Here is a 15706-nt window from a genome sequence, read left to right on the forward strand (position 1 = left end):
TTGAATTAATGATTTTTTTTCTATTTACCAGAAATTAAATGCTAAAGATTTCCTCACAGGATTTTATTGGGGATGGAAATGTCTACTCGTGCTTATCAAACAAATTATAGAAAAATTCCAAAAATGTAAACTAAATTGCCCGAATACCGATAAACGATAAAAAGTATGATTATGTGTCTTTTTGATCATGATTATATTCTCTTCAAAAGTACTCGTCAATCGTGTAATTTAGTTTTACCCAATTGCGCAAGGAGCTCTTTGATCAGTACACATACAAGCGCCGACGTGAATGTGATCAGTTTAGCAATACTCACACATCACTGGCGGTAGAGAACGTCAGCTCTTTGATGGCTTCGACCGACATCCACTTGAGGGGCAGACGACCACCCTTCCGGTTGACATACACCTTGTTATCGTATGTGTAGCGCGTGAGACCAAAATCACCGATTTTCACAACGTTTTTCTTGTCCACCAGAATGTTTCTCGCAGCCAAGTCTCGATGGATGAATCCCTTTTGAGTTAGGAATTCCTAAAATATACATAAATAGTATTACTTTTTTCTCACTGTTTTGAATGACGTAATTCAAAAGGTGTAAAGGGTAACGAACCGCACAAAATTTATCTAGGTTATTATTCAAATGTAAATAGCAATATGCATGCAGCAATGATATGTTGTTTGCCTAAATGCGCCTCACACACTATATGAATATACTGTCATATGGAGGCCAATAAAAATTCGACAAATTTAGTTTTTAAACAAATTTTTGGAAATTGATTTTTGATATTTTCTGCATTACCAAAAATACCATTAGTTATAAATATACCATTCTAAATTAGAAAAAAATTGAATAAAACACTTAACAGATAGGAAAAGTACATTATAATTTCTAGTTTATGAAATAAAATTTTAGATTTAAGAAAGATCAAAATAATCAAGTTTATCCCTACAAGATAAACAAAGTTATGTAGAAAGACTTTGATTTTGACAGTAAAACATTTGCAATCGGATACTGTTATTTCCAGGTCCGACTGCACTTATATAAACGTTTTGTGCTATTTTACCATAAACACTTGTTTACGTAATCAAAGTTTTGTTATCCAATAAAAGTGATGACATTTCTGCCATCCATGTGTTTAGTGCTCTATTTTTGTTAATTTTTGGATAAAGTAGAGTAATAAATGCTAAACCTCTTTCCTTTAAAAATGCTCATGGTCAATTTTTAAAACTAATATTAATTCTAATTAATCCCATAATTGACATCTCTGTGTTTTGCTTTTAAGCAATAGTCTTTTCGTAATATATAATGTACTTTCAATTTATGCAAGAACAAAATATATTGGAATGTGCTCGAATTTTCCATGGAATCCTTATGATAATTGGACATTGAACTGTAAGTGTATTACTTAATTCTTAAAAATAAATACAATTACTATAATTACTGATTTATTGTGGGTGGAACGAAAAGCATGTTAAACGCTGTTGTTTTATTAGTAAAATTGTCCAGCTTACATTGATAATAACAATTAGGAAAATCATTTATCTTTTGTTCCCGGGGTCTTCCTAACCTCTGATTTACGTAGTAACTGCACTCTTTGAATAACGTTTTAACATACAAATTACTCTATAATCGTTTTCAATAGTACCAGTTCTCAAAAAGTGCGTTGGCACTTTCGCCTTGCACGAAGGGTTAACGATAAATAAAGAAATCGTGACGTATTAGACAAAACAAACCCCGGTGTCTGAGGAACATGGTCGTTCAACCAAATGTAGATAATAAAAAAGATTGTTTTCTTTTTCTACAAGGCAGAGAATTTCTAGCAAATTGCCATATTTCAGACCAACAGACCACCCATCTCACACTATTAACTGTATTTTCTTTTCTTTTTTTATTTTTCCTTCTTACAGTCATTTGCACAATTAAAACTGAGTTCCTGCTTTCATAATTTTGGTATATTTTTTACGTGTCCGAACTGGGTCCGAGATAATATTGTTTGTTGCAGTATAAATGTTGTGTTCTTTAAATTGAAGAGAATATTAAATATTACATTTCCTTCAAATGCATAAATTCATCAATATACTACGAAGTAGACGAAAGACTCATTTGAAATTAAAATAAAAATAATACATAAAGCGCAATTCACAAAAAAACTAAAAAAAAAAACCAAAAACAATAAGCAGCAGAAATTTTACAAATTGTATGTGTTGTTTAATTTTCAACATATGATTGAAAGAAAAGTTGTTTTAATCATCTGATATCAAATCAATTAATTTTCTATGATAATTGAGGCATGACTTTGAAGCATAGTAAAGAATTCATCAAGTAGATTTTATCACACCTTAATTGTAATTCAAATTACAAAAATTGTGTCATCAATTCATCATTAGCATTTGTTATAAATAAATTGAACCAATTCAATTTGGTGAAGAGAAATTTTCTCTTACAACGTTCTAGAACTCTACAGTAATTAACTGGAATGTTAACAGAATTATCAATAATATTGTAAATAAATCTTCTTCAAACAATAATTATGTCTGATAATGTGCCAACCGTGTTCTGTCTTTCCTACGTAATTTAAGCTATTTTTAACAGAAATCCTGTAGTGTTTGAATTTATGAATGAAAATTCTTTCTCTCAGACAATAACTGGGCGTAAACATCAAATTCTTTGTCTTGTTTTACTCTCTCCCCACTTATAATTCACGCATGCAGTTTTTTAGGAATTGGAGGAATTTGCAAAATTTGCGAGTCTGGTTATATTTGTTTCAAGAACCAATTTAATAAAAGAACAAAAAAATTAAAGAATAACCCCAAACAACACACTTGTTTCGCGTGCATTCCTATATTCTAGTCTACAAGGTTTTGGGTGTATGTTTTATTATTTTCAGCGTGATTGGATGAAATAGAAAGATTTATAATTATTTATAAGCTTAAAACAATTACATATTAAATGAAGTATTTATTTTTTATTAATTATGATTTGTTGATGATAATATTTTTCTCTATTTGACGCAAATATCAACATAAAAACTATATGAGTTTAAAAAATAAAGTGTTATAAGAAATTTAAGATAAATTTGTATGAGTACAATAATGATACAAATTTCAATCAATTTCCCGTACTCGCCGTTAACATTATTTATGGAAAGTGCTACTGACACCATGTAGACGCATGGAGTATATGATTTAAACATAATTGTACTGTATTAAGTACTATATTTTGTATTATCTTTTATTTGTGGACGGACATGGCGTTCTTTCATGCATACAAATTCATTTTGATATACAGTTATCACACGGCTTTATGCAAAATAACTTTTGCAAAGATCCTTTTGCGTTATATGCTTATTCATGGGTTCATGCATATATTTAATATTTAAAAGGTATAGATATACAGCTAAATTGATATCTATATTTCTTTATTATCTATCATATATTCTTTACATATTATATTAATATTTTAAGATCAAGCCAATTTAAATAGGAATGAATTTAGTTGGTATTGTTACCAAATTCATATGAGTATAAACTAGATTCCTGGAACAGTAAGCGTTAAAATAAAACTAGATGCAATAAATAAGAAAAAGCATAATACATTTTTTTTTATTAGAAGGTGACTGAATCCATTCTTAGAATTTAATATTCGGAATGTAGGAGATAAGGCTATTTGTTCCCATACATGATGATAAATCGTAAAAGAATGGTGTTAAGCATATAAAATCATCGTTAAAATTTATAGTTGTTTTTTTTTACTCAAGTACTATTGTGACGTAGACAAAAAAATTAAAATAAAAATAAATTTAAAATACTGATATAGAACAATGTCCGTAGAGTATGCATTTTCGAAAGCATTTTCATAGTTTTTTTCTTTTAAATTTTGACTGCAAATAGCTAATGTTATACTAGGGTCCTTTTCGATATATTTCATTTTATCAAATAAAATATTTGTAGTTATGTTATATATTTTATTTGATAAAATGAAATAAATCGGAAAGGACACTAGCTTTAATTTCAGGTCGAAAAAGTTTTATTGTTATCAATTGCAATACGAGAATTTATCCAATGAGTCCCAATACAAGTAAAGGAATGCATGAGGTCGTAAGTATACACTGTACCTAAAATTTATCATAATTTTTGCTGTAAGTGTATCATCAGTAAAATTTTAAATTATTGAACTGAATGAATACAGTGTGTACTATTGTAATTTTTGCCCATCCATATGTATACGAAATTTCATTATAGCGATGTCAATAATGATTTAAAAGCATAAGTCCTCAAACTTTTTGTTGACTGCTTGTACATTGTATTTCAATAGAAGATAATTATAAATAAATGTACATGTTTATGACAATATTTCTACTCATAACTATCATTAATAAAGGCACCCTTCATCGATTCTTATTATTTGTGTGTGTATGACTATAAAAACTAATATTTTGCTTGGTTTGGGGAAAAATTTGGGTTTAAAAGGCCGCGACCTAAATCTGAGATGAGCTACAAAGTAAGTGTTATCCTTTTATATTTATACTAGTATAGGAAATATCCGTGTTATAGTTCATCAAAAAGAAAACTATAAAAACTGCACCAAAGTACTTAAACAATTGCTACGAGTTAATGCTGAAACACTCATTAAAAACGTGTATAAAAACTTAACAACAAAAAATGTTGTCAAATGAAAAGACTTCATAAGAAGCTGCACCTACCTGAATTATGTCATTTTGTTCCGTTAACACAATGCCGCTAACAAATCCTCTACCCATTTTAAATCAGTACGTTGAATTAAAAAAATCATTTATTTGAGAATTATGTTAATGTGTTAAATAAATCTCAATTAAAAAAGTCATAAGATAGCGCAAGAATACATGCAGACTGTGAGCTATGCTTGAGATATTATCAACACCTCATAACGAAAGCTCATGATTTAGATAAAAAGAATTAGTTAGGCATTAGTGCATCACTATATATTAGAAAATATTTCTTTTAAAATAATTTAAAATATTATGTATATATGTGAACTTACCAATTTATCTTACTTTTTTAAAAAATTTATTTGATGTAAATGAAGTTTATATCAATCATTTGAATTTAAAAAAAATCTCATTTTTTAAAATTTGTAATATTTAGCGTCATGCATACTAGGCATGTACCAACATCAGCACATGTTGTTTCAACTTATGTGATGTCATTCCATTTAGTGTGATAACCAACATACGTACGCATGCCACTATCGTAAACAATGCGTTGCATATATTATATATCCTTCGTCATAACTTTAAAAAAATCAATGAAAACCAAGAATTTTTATCTCAATGACAATAACAATCCTTCCAATTCTTGAAGAAAGGTTTGAATAACTTCCTATAATGGACGGCCCCCGCAAAACTTTGACATTAACTGTCACAAGATGAATCACTAATTGATAGATTTTTTTGTCTTTCTTTTGTGCATTAGTATGAATCAGTAAATATTCGAACCCTTTACATCATTCCATTATTTATGTTAAAACGGCGTGACTTTTATTAAATGCAATGATCACATAGTGCTTATTACTAACTGAAGGTGACAGAGTTTTTAAAACATTTTAGGCTTGAGATAACTTGAGACGACGGGATTTTTTTAAATATATGTATGTAAGAGGTCAAAGAACGGTAACTCTAAAAGAAATGCTTCACTACGAAAAACTGACATAAAAATGAAATGTATATTTCAAACATATAAAAAAAAATCCCAATACTGATAAACTGTTAATCATCGATTATCAGTAAAGAATGAAGCAAATAACAATAAATTGTTTTTGTGTCACAATATATATTTGTGGCAAAAAGTCATTCAATGAGATTATACTTTTATTTCATAACAGAAAGCACTATTAAATACTATATAATTATACTTCTCTGCTCTTAAGGTGAATTTAGTATATGACACGGAATTAATTTTGGAGAATGTGTTTTTAAGGCGAGTTACACAATAAACATAAATTTCTATCAGTCAAAAAACAGGGAAAAAACCCACTGAATTAAATTCCTCGATAGTTTTCCACTACGTTTACTTTGAAATGTACGGTAGGTAAAAATGATAGATAAACATAATGACAAAGCGACATTTCTAAAAAAAAAAGATAAAAATAAATAAAATAAACGATGGGTTTGTGAAAAGTAAGCTATATTGCTGATACATGTGAAAGAAAACTGGAAGACTTACCATTCCGGTAGAAATCTGTCGAGAAAACGACAACAATTCCTGCGGACCCACCGTTTCACTGTCTTGATTAACATATTCTGCGTTGATGTGCTGGCAAAATTCATAGAAAAATAACAAATGACAAAATTAAACAATAATATAAGAATATTGCGTTTTAATTAATGACACATTAGCTGTTCAAGGCTTCTCTCTTTTTCTTATTTACATAGAGTGCCAGATGTTTCTGACATAATCAAACAGATTATACTCGTCAAAGTATAATGACATTCAAAGACAACTAGAACAGGTGTTCAAGGATGTCGTAGAATAAGAACAAGGAAATACAAAACAGTTTGTGTGTACGTATATATCTACTATAATAGAAAATATCCTACTAATTTTACGAGGTCTCAGAATGCCTTATTGACACAGTGACACCATTACAATTTTTACTAACAAAATTTTACATATTTTGACCTTTACAATCTAAGTTGAATTATTTTTAAAAATTATCAAAGTTTTTTTTAGATGTGATATATTCTGATTTGTTCCTCAATTAAGCAAAGGTTTATTCCTCGGTGAGTGAAATTAATGAAAATGAATTCACAAAAATTGATGGAAATGATTTCACCGTTCCTAATGGTATTCAAATATCCAATTTCATGAAATGATTTATATAGCTTTTAGTATGACTTTCCAATTAACGAATACCATTCTTTAAAAAAATATTACAGTACTGTATAATAGCTAGTCGATATTTATGGCTTTCACAAGTAACAACTTTTTGCCGTACTTGTTCCCTATGGGTTCTTCATTTACCAATCACAAAACAGGGTTATTCTAAGAACACTATACGACCCTATACACGCCCAAATTAAATAAATAAAGTTATTTAAAACCCAAATTTGACGGAAATAATCTAAAAATTTTACTCGCACTGTCCTTCTGACATACTTTCAAAATGAAAACATGCATTATGACTACTTCAAAATGCATATTCTTAATGCCTAAAATTAAAAATATGCCAGAAAAAGAGCTCTTACTACAGTCAATACATATAATGTTTAAATGATCAGTGCAATGGCCTTAAACTGTGAACGTATAACTGTTATATAAATGTGAAAGGTACCTGTTGCAGATTTTTTCGGATGTTTCTGAGATAGGACAAGAGATCCCCTCTCGAAGCATGCTCCACTATCAGACAGATCGGGTCGCGAAGCGTACAACAGCCAAGCATACTTATAACGTTCCTGTGGTATCCGATCCCCTTCATTAACCGGATTTCTCGCAAGAAATCCTCCTTATTGGTTTCTGAGGCATCCTCTGTTTAAAAAAAAAACAAAACAAAAAATAAACATGGATTTTAAAGCCAAAAAAAGAAATTCAAGAATTAAACATTTTTGGTTAAAAATATTCTGAAAATTAATAAAAGTATGGTTTTAAATGACACTTAATAAATCAATATTGTAATAAATAAAATGAGAAAGTCCAATACGTATTAATCGGAAATACGTCTTTTGATTCTAAATGAATCAATTTGTAAATGATAACTTGAGATAAGAAATTAATTTGTCAAAATAAAACTGTTACGATTTTATGAATAAATTTATGATATCCTAAAGTTGTTGTTTATAATGTGCTTTTGAGCTCTTTAACCAATATTTTGTCTATGATTATTTCATATCTATCACATTAATTTAAATTCTTAATTCAGTCTTTGCAACAGCAGTTAAATTATATTATTGTCGCAGCAAAACTGCAAAAGGATTATAAAAATTAAACCTTATTTTTGGTTCGACAAACCAAATTATACTATTGTCGCAGCGAAACTGCAAAAGAATTATAAAAATTAAACCTTGTTTTTGGTTGAAAAACCATCCTACCATTTTTTGGCAACATCTGACATCATTTTTAAATAAAGTTTAGTGAGGAGCTTTAGGTGTAGTTATGATCCATTTACACAAACAAACAAAAAGTAAGTGTATCCATCTCCCTTTTCTATTCAAAAATGAAAAAGTAATATAGTCATTTTCTTCACATCTGTAGAGTACTATTCGTGAAAAGCAACTTTATATGCTCTCCTTGATAGTCATCATATTTTTGATAATAATGTTCATTCAAAATCATTTAATCCTAACCCTAACCCCAAATCCATACTCTAACGCTAACCCTAACTCTAGTCATAATCTAAAATATCAATTTTCATTTTGAGTGGATAGTCTAACGTAATTTTATTAAGTGTTTTCCTTGAACCATATGGTATTTCAATTGAAAAGGATATGTATAAAACAAATTTTGAAACGGTTCTCACAAAAAGTATAGTTTTAATTTCAGTGGAAAATTTCAATGCTTTTGAGTAAGTATTAGAGATTTCAAATTACATGTATATACAATTTTTTTAACATCTCCATAGCAGAAATGAGTTAACCTTGTCGTCTTTCAGAGGTCAGGCTAAACTTTAGATGATGTAATGCATTAATCGACGGAAACTTGTTGGGGTGTAAATTCCATCAATTTGATGGAAATGGTTATTAACATATTAATGGCAATGACACGGCTATAACTGTAAACCACCAGGGACCATCCATCAGCTACTGATGGTAAACACCTGGGCTTACATTAGTGCCTCTTCTCTCCTACAACTCTCAGACTCGATAAATCACACCTTAAATGGACACTTAGTATTCCCTACACTCCATCTCTAATTTGATGAATACTACTTCCTTACAGTCACCCCCCCCCCCCATGTTTACACATTTAGTTATATATTGCCATTCAATCTTGACATTAGTAATTTTAAAAAAGTCGGGTTTGCGTTAAAAGCGATACACAGATATATGTTATATAGCTCTTGTATATATTTGACATTCGTGTTCTTAAAGAAGTAAATAATTAAATGATATCTTTACTAACTAATGTTTCCATTACTTAAAGCGAGTGGTCTTCTAACTTAAATTCTACATAGATATGCAAACTCTTCGACTACTTTATCATTGAATGGGATTGCAGTTTGAATAACCATTGATTATATAAATTCTAATTTTGAGGTTGTCTCTCTTAGTGCGATTGAAACCAGGAAAACACAAAAGAGACTCATACAAATTGTAGACTAAAACGCCAAGAATTGTTAAACTTATGTCAAAAGCTCTCATACTGTCTTAGTTTTAGGATCTGATCAATAAAAAGATATTGCGTTTAGTTTTGTTTCTAGAAATCCTATTTTTCATTTATTTTTTGGACACCATAATAGCTAAAATTTTATATAAGCTGTCAATGATGATAAACGACGCAAAATAAGAAAATACAGCAAGTTCGTGCGAATGCTTGATTCTTTTTGAGAAAACTTAACCCCTCTTTACTTCATGTACAGGATTGCATTTCCTATTTGAGTATTTGTACCTATGCAGTTTTAAACCTCTCTTGTCGCCTAGATCTGCATTGAGCGGAGTTTATGAAAAGAAGTTAAACCCTATCAAACGGTTGAATAAAATTTCCAAGTTGACTCCCGTATCTACAATATATACATCGATATCTCATTTAAATACACTTTTAAAGCTTAAGATAAACATCCAACCATGTCTAAATTGATTTTGTATTAAGTATTCAAATATGTTTAGGTGTGTTTATAAACTTCAATAAGGAAAACCGAAAACTCTACGTGTAAATTATCAAAATATATGTTGAAGAGCGTCTTGGTGTTTGCACTAAGGTTGTTTTACATTGCTGTGGACAAATGCAGACGCATGTGTTCAACAAACTAAGACGACGACTTTTGATTTAAATACAGGATTACTAGGTTAATTGGCTATAAATACCCCGTCTTTTGTATTTGGGAATTCGTCAATTCAAGTTCAGGTCACAGACGCTTGGAACACCGCAAATGAACTTAAAACTCATTGTGTCTACGTTTTGTAGTCGCTCAGCAGTTAAAACACAGAAAGATTTCGTGCAAATACCTTGTTTACTTTTTGATATGATTGGAATCTTGGGTCTTTTGTGCTGTATAACAAGTGATAAAAATCGGCGTTGTGTCGAAGTGTGACAATGTTGTCGTACACAGGCAAGCCTAAAAAAGTTACAACCTGTGACTTTTGTTCTAGTAGCAACAAGGTGGAATGGATGTGTGTCGCTTGCGATAAAATTACTTGTGACCGCTGTAAAGCAATACATCAAAGATCCAAACGATATGGCAACCACAAAATCCTAAAAATACAAGGTGCTGTGGAAATTGTGATCTCAAAGGATAAGGAGAAAGATCAAGAAACAATTGAAAGTCTCCAGAATGAGGTAGAATTATCAATAGGGAAGAAAGTGGTTCCAACTGAAGGAAAGTCCAGGAAGGCACACTCAGGAAGAATAATAAAAGGTCGTCGATCGTTAAGTATAGATGAAGGGGATAAGAAATTAAAACCGTCTGAAAATTTGATTCCGCAAGTGTCCAATATAAAGATTGACGGCAGAGATGGGTCATCTTCAAGCGGCAGTCCAGTGACGGTAGATGATCCCCTGGACAATGGAATTCTAGCTGATATGTCGCACAGGGAAAGAAGGCGTGTAGCTGAATTTAAAGATCCTTTTGTCGATCAAGAGATTTGGCCAGGATTAAATGCGAATGGAGATTCTTTTAAAATGCAACGGGATGCACATGTGTCTCCAGAGAAAGCTTCGGAAATTGTTCAATCTCCAATAAAACTTTTGTTTGGAGACAACAACCAAAGAGATAGTAATCAGACATATCAACCTGCCATCAGTACAGTTAATGACCAATTACCTTCGAATATATTTGAACAAATTCCAAGAAAGAATTTGAATGGCGTGACATTTTCTTCACAAAACAGCAAAGGTTCTAGTTTTCTTGGTGTAAATAGAATACCGAAAGACAATGAAAAGAATGCAAGAGAAGCTAGACCAAAAGTTCCTCGACTAAAACCAACCATTATATCAAATTTTCCCACAAAGTTACTCTGGATAAACGCCATATGTCCTGTAAATGAATATAGATGCTGGTTTGGTGATGTGACTGCTAACTCTTTATTTCAAATAGAACTAGAAAATGATGAAATATCAAACATTTCTGTTTTCGATCATAAGGTAACAGATATTGTTCTCTTGCTAAACGGTGACCTTATGATATCGTATGAAGAAGGGAAAACAATAACGCGGATAGACAAAGAAGGAAACATTATTTCCACTCTAGAAATGAAACCAATGTGTCCTCAAGGAATGTTCGTTTGTAAATCCGGTGATTTATACGTATCACTTGCAGGAAAGATCCATGCTCATCGGCATCCAAAGACTCCGGTGCGAATCATAAAAATGACAACAGAAGGAGAGGAAAAGGCTCGATTAGAGTTCAATGCCAAGGGTAAAAAGCTATTTAGTTACCCACATAGCGTCATAGAAAATGTTAATGAAGACCTATGTGTTGTGGACATGCAAGGCGGGGGAAAAGTGAGACTGATGGTGTTTGACAAAAAGTTTGATCAGCGCTTCGTCTACGACGGGAAAGATAAAATGAGTGGCGCCAAACCCTGCGACTTTGGGTTGGTTCGCAATGACAGTGCTGGAAGACTTTTCCTGACTGACTTTGTTTACCACAGGATTCACGTTCTCTCACCAGACGGACATTTCATCCAGTTTCTTATGACGGTAGCGGATGGAATCTACTTTCCGTTTGCACTCGCGATTGATTCTAGTGGATACTTATGGCTTGACTGTAAAATGACCAGAAATGAAAATTCTTTATCACACGTTCTTAGAATAAAATACGAAAGTACGTAGATAATTGGTAATAGTTTGTAAGATTGTATATGTCCTCTAGTCCACCATGTTATTTCAATGTTTTACACTAAGTAGTGAGTAGTCATCTGTGATTGGTGCACAACGATCCTGATTTTAAAATGATAATTACTCTGAGAACGATTAAACAGTTCTGTTATTTTGTATGGAATGGGATACATCTAAAAAAAAATGATTTTTATTTTATTTTCAATTTCAGTTACATATAGCAATACATGTATTTCTTGACACAAGATATTGTTTTTCTGTGCTGAAAAACTTCTATAAAATTTACTTTTTGCGATGATTTTACATTAAACTATTAATCTATATTTATCCGACAGTGTGTGTGTTTACAACAATTACATTCCTTGCATCCACTCCGATTTTAACAATTAGTCTCATGAATACTAGAAAACATTTTTGGACGTACATGTATCTGACGTACAAGCTTCTGCATTTCAAACAATGCAGTTTTACCAGACGATTAACTACCCGTATCTAATAGTTTTTGTTCTCCAACAACTACTAATCTAGATCTGTTTTGATATTGATAAAACTTAAGTGTTTCTAACAGACTAAAATAAGGATAAACGGACAATCAGACAGGACAAAAAACCAAAATTTAGATCTTATGCATACAAGGTATTTATTGACATATTTTTGTTCTCTCTCTCTCTCTCTCTCTCTCTCTCTCTCTCTCTCTCTCTCTCTCTCTCTATCACATTCTCCAAAAACACACACAAAAATGATCAAGTACCGGTATTACATATCTTTGAAATATGTTTTATAAATACCTGAGTAAAAATTAAATCTATTTTTGAATTTTTCATATGTAACTCAAATTAGGAATGGATATTAACTTTTGTTAATCTTATTTTGATTATCTACATAAACAATCGTTTAAACGTAAAAAACAGAATTTAATTAAACTATTTAAGCTTAATGTACACAATTGTAACGGCATTTAAAAATGGTGGACCTTTGTATTTACATACGGGTTATACCGTGAATTAGTAATATCGATCTTTATGTGGTCTACTGATAACTACGAATGAAAACGATCAATTTCAGAAAGGTAGTTCCACTGAGCAAAGATAGAATGTAAAGTTTTAAAGTATGGCATCCAAAGCACGTATTTACGAGTGCAAAGGAAAAATCCATCCAGACAAAAGGCCAGCCGTGTTGCTTTGTGGAACCTGTAAAATCCACATTTGTGGAGAATGTGCTGTATCTGATGATCACAAAAATCATTCTGAATCTTTCCGGTGTCTTGGAGATGTTGATGAAAACCATGTTAAAAACACGGATAAGAGCAAAGAGCTCGCTGAAAAAGCTCATAAACGCCTTGAAAGAAAGATTGCCGAACTCAATGAAGCTAAATCGTCGAGGAAAATGGAATTTTCAAACTTACGTAAAAACGTCACCGATCAATTTAAAGATGCCAAAAAACGACTGGCGGACGAAAAAAGAATACTAGAAGAAGGGATAAACACAGAGGAAAATATTGACATTTCTAACGTTGATGGTCTAATCACCAGATGTATAAAAAGAAAGGAAGCTATTCGATCGTTGCTTACAGAACTTGAAGAAAAAACCAGCAAAGAAACCAAAGAAAAAATGGAGTCGAGCCTTCAAAAGGAAGTCGACGCAGCATCAAATGAAGAAAAACGCTCTGTTAAATTTCGTCATCTTGTATTATCTGAGGAAACAAGGGGGACTCTTCTAGGGTGTTTAGAATTTGATGAAAATACCAGTTTGTCCTCCGATTTTGAGGGATTCTTACTTCCTGAACCCACCATACTGTCAAAATTCCAAATCCGTTTAAGCAAGATTGAAGCCATATGCAAAGTGAGTGATTCGGAGGTTTGGATAGGTTATTCAAAGACCGATAGAATTTATAAACTAGAGGAAATTGATGGGTATCTACGCAAAACAGAACGACATAGGTTGATAGAATTTCAACCCATAAACATATCAGCATTGTCATCTGGGAATCTCATAATTTCCTGCGCAGGTCAACCTATGATTACAACAATTAATACAATGAACAGTATGTATGAACCGTCACTGTACATTGACACTTATCACCTTCTACCTCTAGGCTTATACGTGAACGAAAAGGATGAAATTTTCGTGTGTTTAGTGGATCAGTATGGGTTTTCATTAGGCAAATCGAGTTTTCGTCAAGTCACAAAGTATGCAGCAGATCGAGAAAGAGCGCTGGTTATTGAAAGAGATAACGACAGAAAAAGATATTTCACAATGCCTCAAAGCGTCATTGAAAATATAAACGGAGATATATGCGTTGTAGACGTCGTCGATCACCACGAAAGCAGGCTAATGGTTTTTGACAAAAATGGAGGGAAAAAATTCGAGTACAATGGACAGAAAACAACGAATTCACCCAAATGTGATCTCAGTTCCGTCACACGCGACAGTAAAGGCAACATTATAATATCAGACGAATTTTTTAACAGGATTCATCTTTTGACAAAGAACGGTGGTTTCGTGGGTTTGCTTGAAATTGGGAAAACAAACGACATCTTTCGCCCCTTTGCCATCATGTGTGATTCCAGGGACACCCTCTGGATTGGATGTAAAAGCACAGAGGAAGATGATGCTTCCCAGCTGGTCCACATGTCAATGCCACTACCTGAGGAAAATCTTCAATAAAATAGATTTACCTTGTATCAGTTTGACCGCCACAGACACGTAGATGTTCTTTTGATCTGCGTCGACAGGCTCCTTGATACCTCGATGCTTCAGTATGCTTCTGTTGATACGGCCTTTTACAACATACCCAAAGGCTCCACTACCCAGAACTCGTCCAATCCGCACACAGCTATGGGGAATTTCCCACTTGTCTGCAACAACTGTTAGGGTAGTACTGCAAAGAAAATAAAATGGCATTATAACTAATTGTCTCTGATTCTCTTTTTTTGGCATATAGCTTTCAAGATGTAACTTACTGTTTTTGTTTTTTCTACAACATAAGAGATCCAATGATAAGCCAGAGTTTATTTTTTTTTTTTTTTATTGTTTTACATCCACTATCATAGATACATTTAATACTTATCAACAGAAAATTAAGTTAATTATATATGAGAACGTATTGGTAAACAAGTTCTTCCACTGATAGGTAAAAGGCAACCTCTACTAGTTACCAGGAATATATGTTACATTAAAAGTTTAAAATTTATCAATTTAAACTTAACTATAACAGTTTTAAAACTGTTATAGTTAAGTTTACATTGATAAATTTTAAACTTTTTAATGTAACATAAATACAAATTTTGCAGTCAAAGAAGTTATATTATAACTCAGCTTCCATGTGCTTGGGAGAGGAATACTAGTAATGAAATAAGATATGCAATAAAGTATAGAAGTAAAAGCATCTAACTATTAGTAATCTATCTTAATTTAAAATTCAAAACCAAAATAAAAGATGAAAGATTCACATTTAAAACTGTTTACTGTTTTATCTTATATTTTTAAAGTGCTCAACATATAAAATGATATTTTTTTAAGCCAAGAATTATTATTCTCGATCGTCACATTTTTTGGATAAATTTTTGAAACCCACATTTAAACAGTAGTAAAAAACGATTTGAGTAATGTAAAAATTTGGACAACAAATTTCGTATTTATTGGTATATTTCTGTATAATGATATAATTAAAGAATTGCTAGTTATTGTCAGAAGCGCGGGTTTTCCATCTAATACATCGTATAACTACACAGAAATGTC

General features: G+C 31.6%; 2 protein-coding genes across 2 annotated transcripts in view; one reads left to right on the forward strand and one right to left on the reverse strand.

Annotated features, from left to right (window-relative positions):
* The window catches only part of LOC105333371 (uncharacterized), a 51062-nt gene that overhangs the window by 22854 nt on the left and 12502 nt on the right, over window positions 1-15706 (reverse strand). The window contains exons 19-22 of the mRNA XM_011436305.4: window positions 14644-14846; window positions 7308-7501; window positions 6200-6289; window positions 315-529 (exon numbers count right to left, since the gene is read on the reverse strand). Coding sequence (XP_011434607.4) covers window positions 315-529; window positions 6200-6289; window positions 7308-7501; window positions 14644-14846 — 702 coding nt within the window. The remainder of the gene's footprint in view (window positions 1-314; window positions 530-6199; window positions 6290-7307; window positions 7502-14643; window positions 14847-15706) is intronic.
* Window positions 12457-14650, forward strand: LOC109619404 (uncharacterized). Its single transcript, XM_020069355.3, has 2 exons — window positions 12457-12601; window positions 13031-14650. The coding sequence occupies exon 2, from the start codon at window positions 13076-13078 to the stop codon at window positions 14630-14632; it is 1557 nt and encodes a 518-aa protein (XP_019924914.3). The 5' UTR covers window positions 12457-12601; window positions 13031-13075; the 3' UTR covers window positions 14633-14650.

Source organism: Magallana gigas, chromosome 6 (genome assembly GCF_963853765.1).
Source record: "Magallana gigas chromosome 6, xbMagGiga1.1, whole genome shotgun sequence".
NCBI classification, from domain to species: Eukaryota; Metazoa; Mollusca; class Bivalvia; order Ostreida; family Ostreidae; genus Magallana; species Magallana gigas.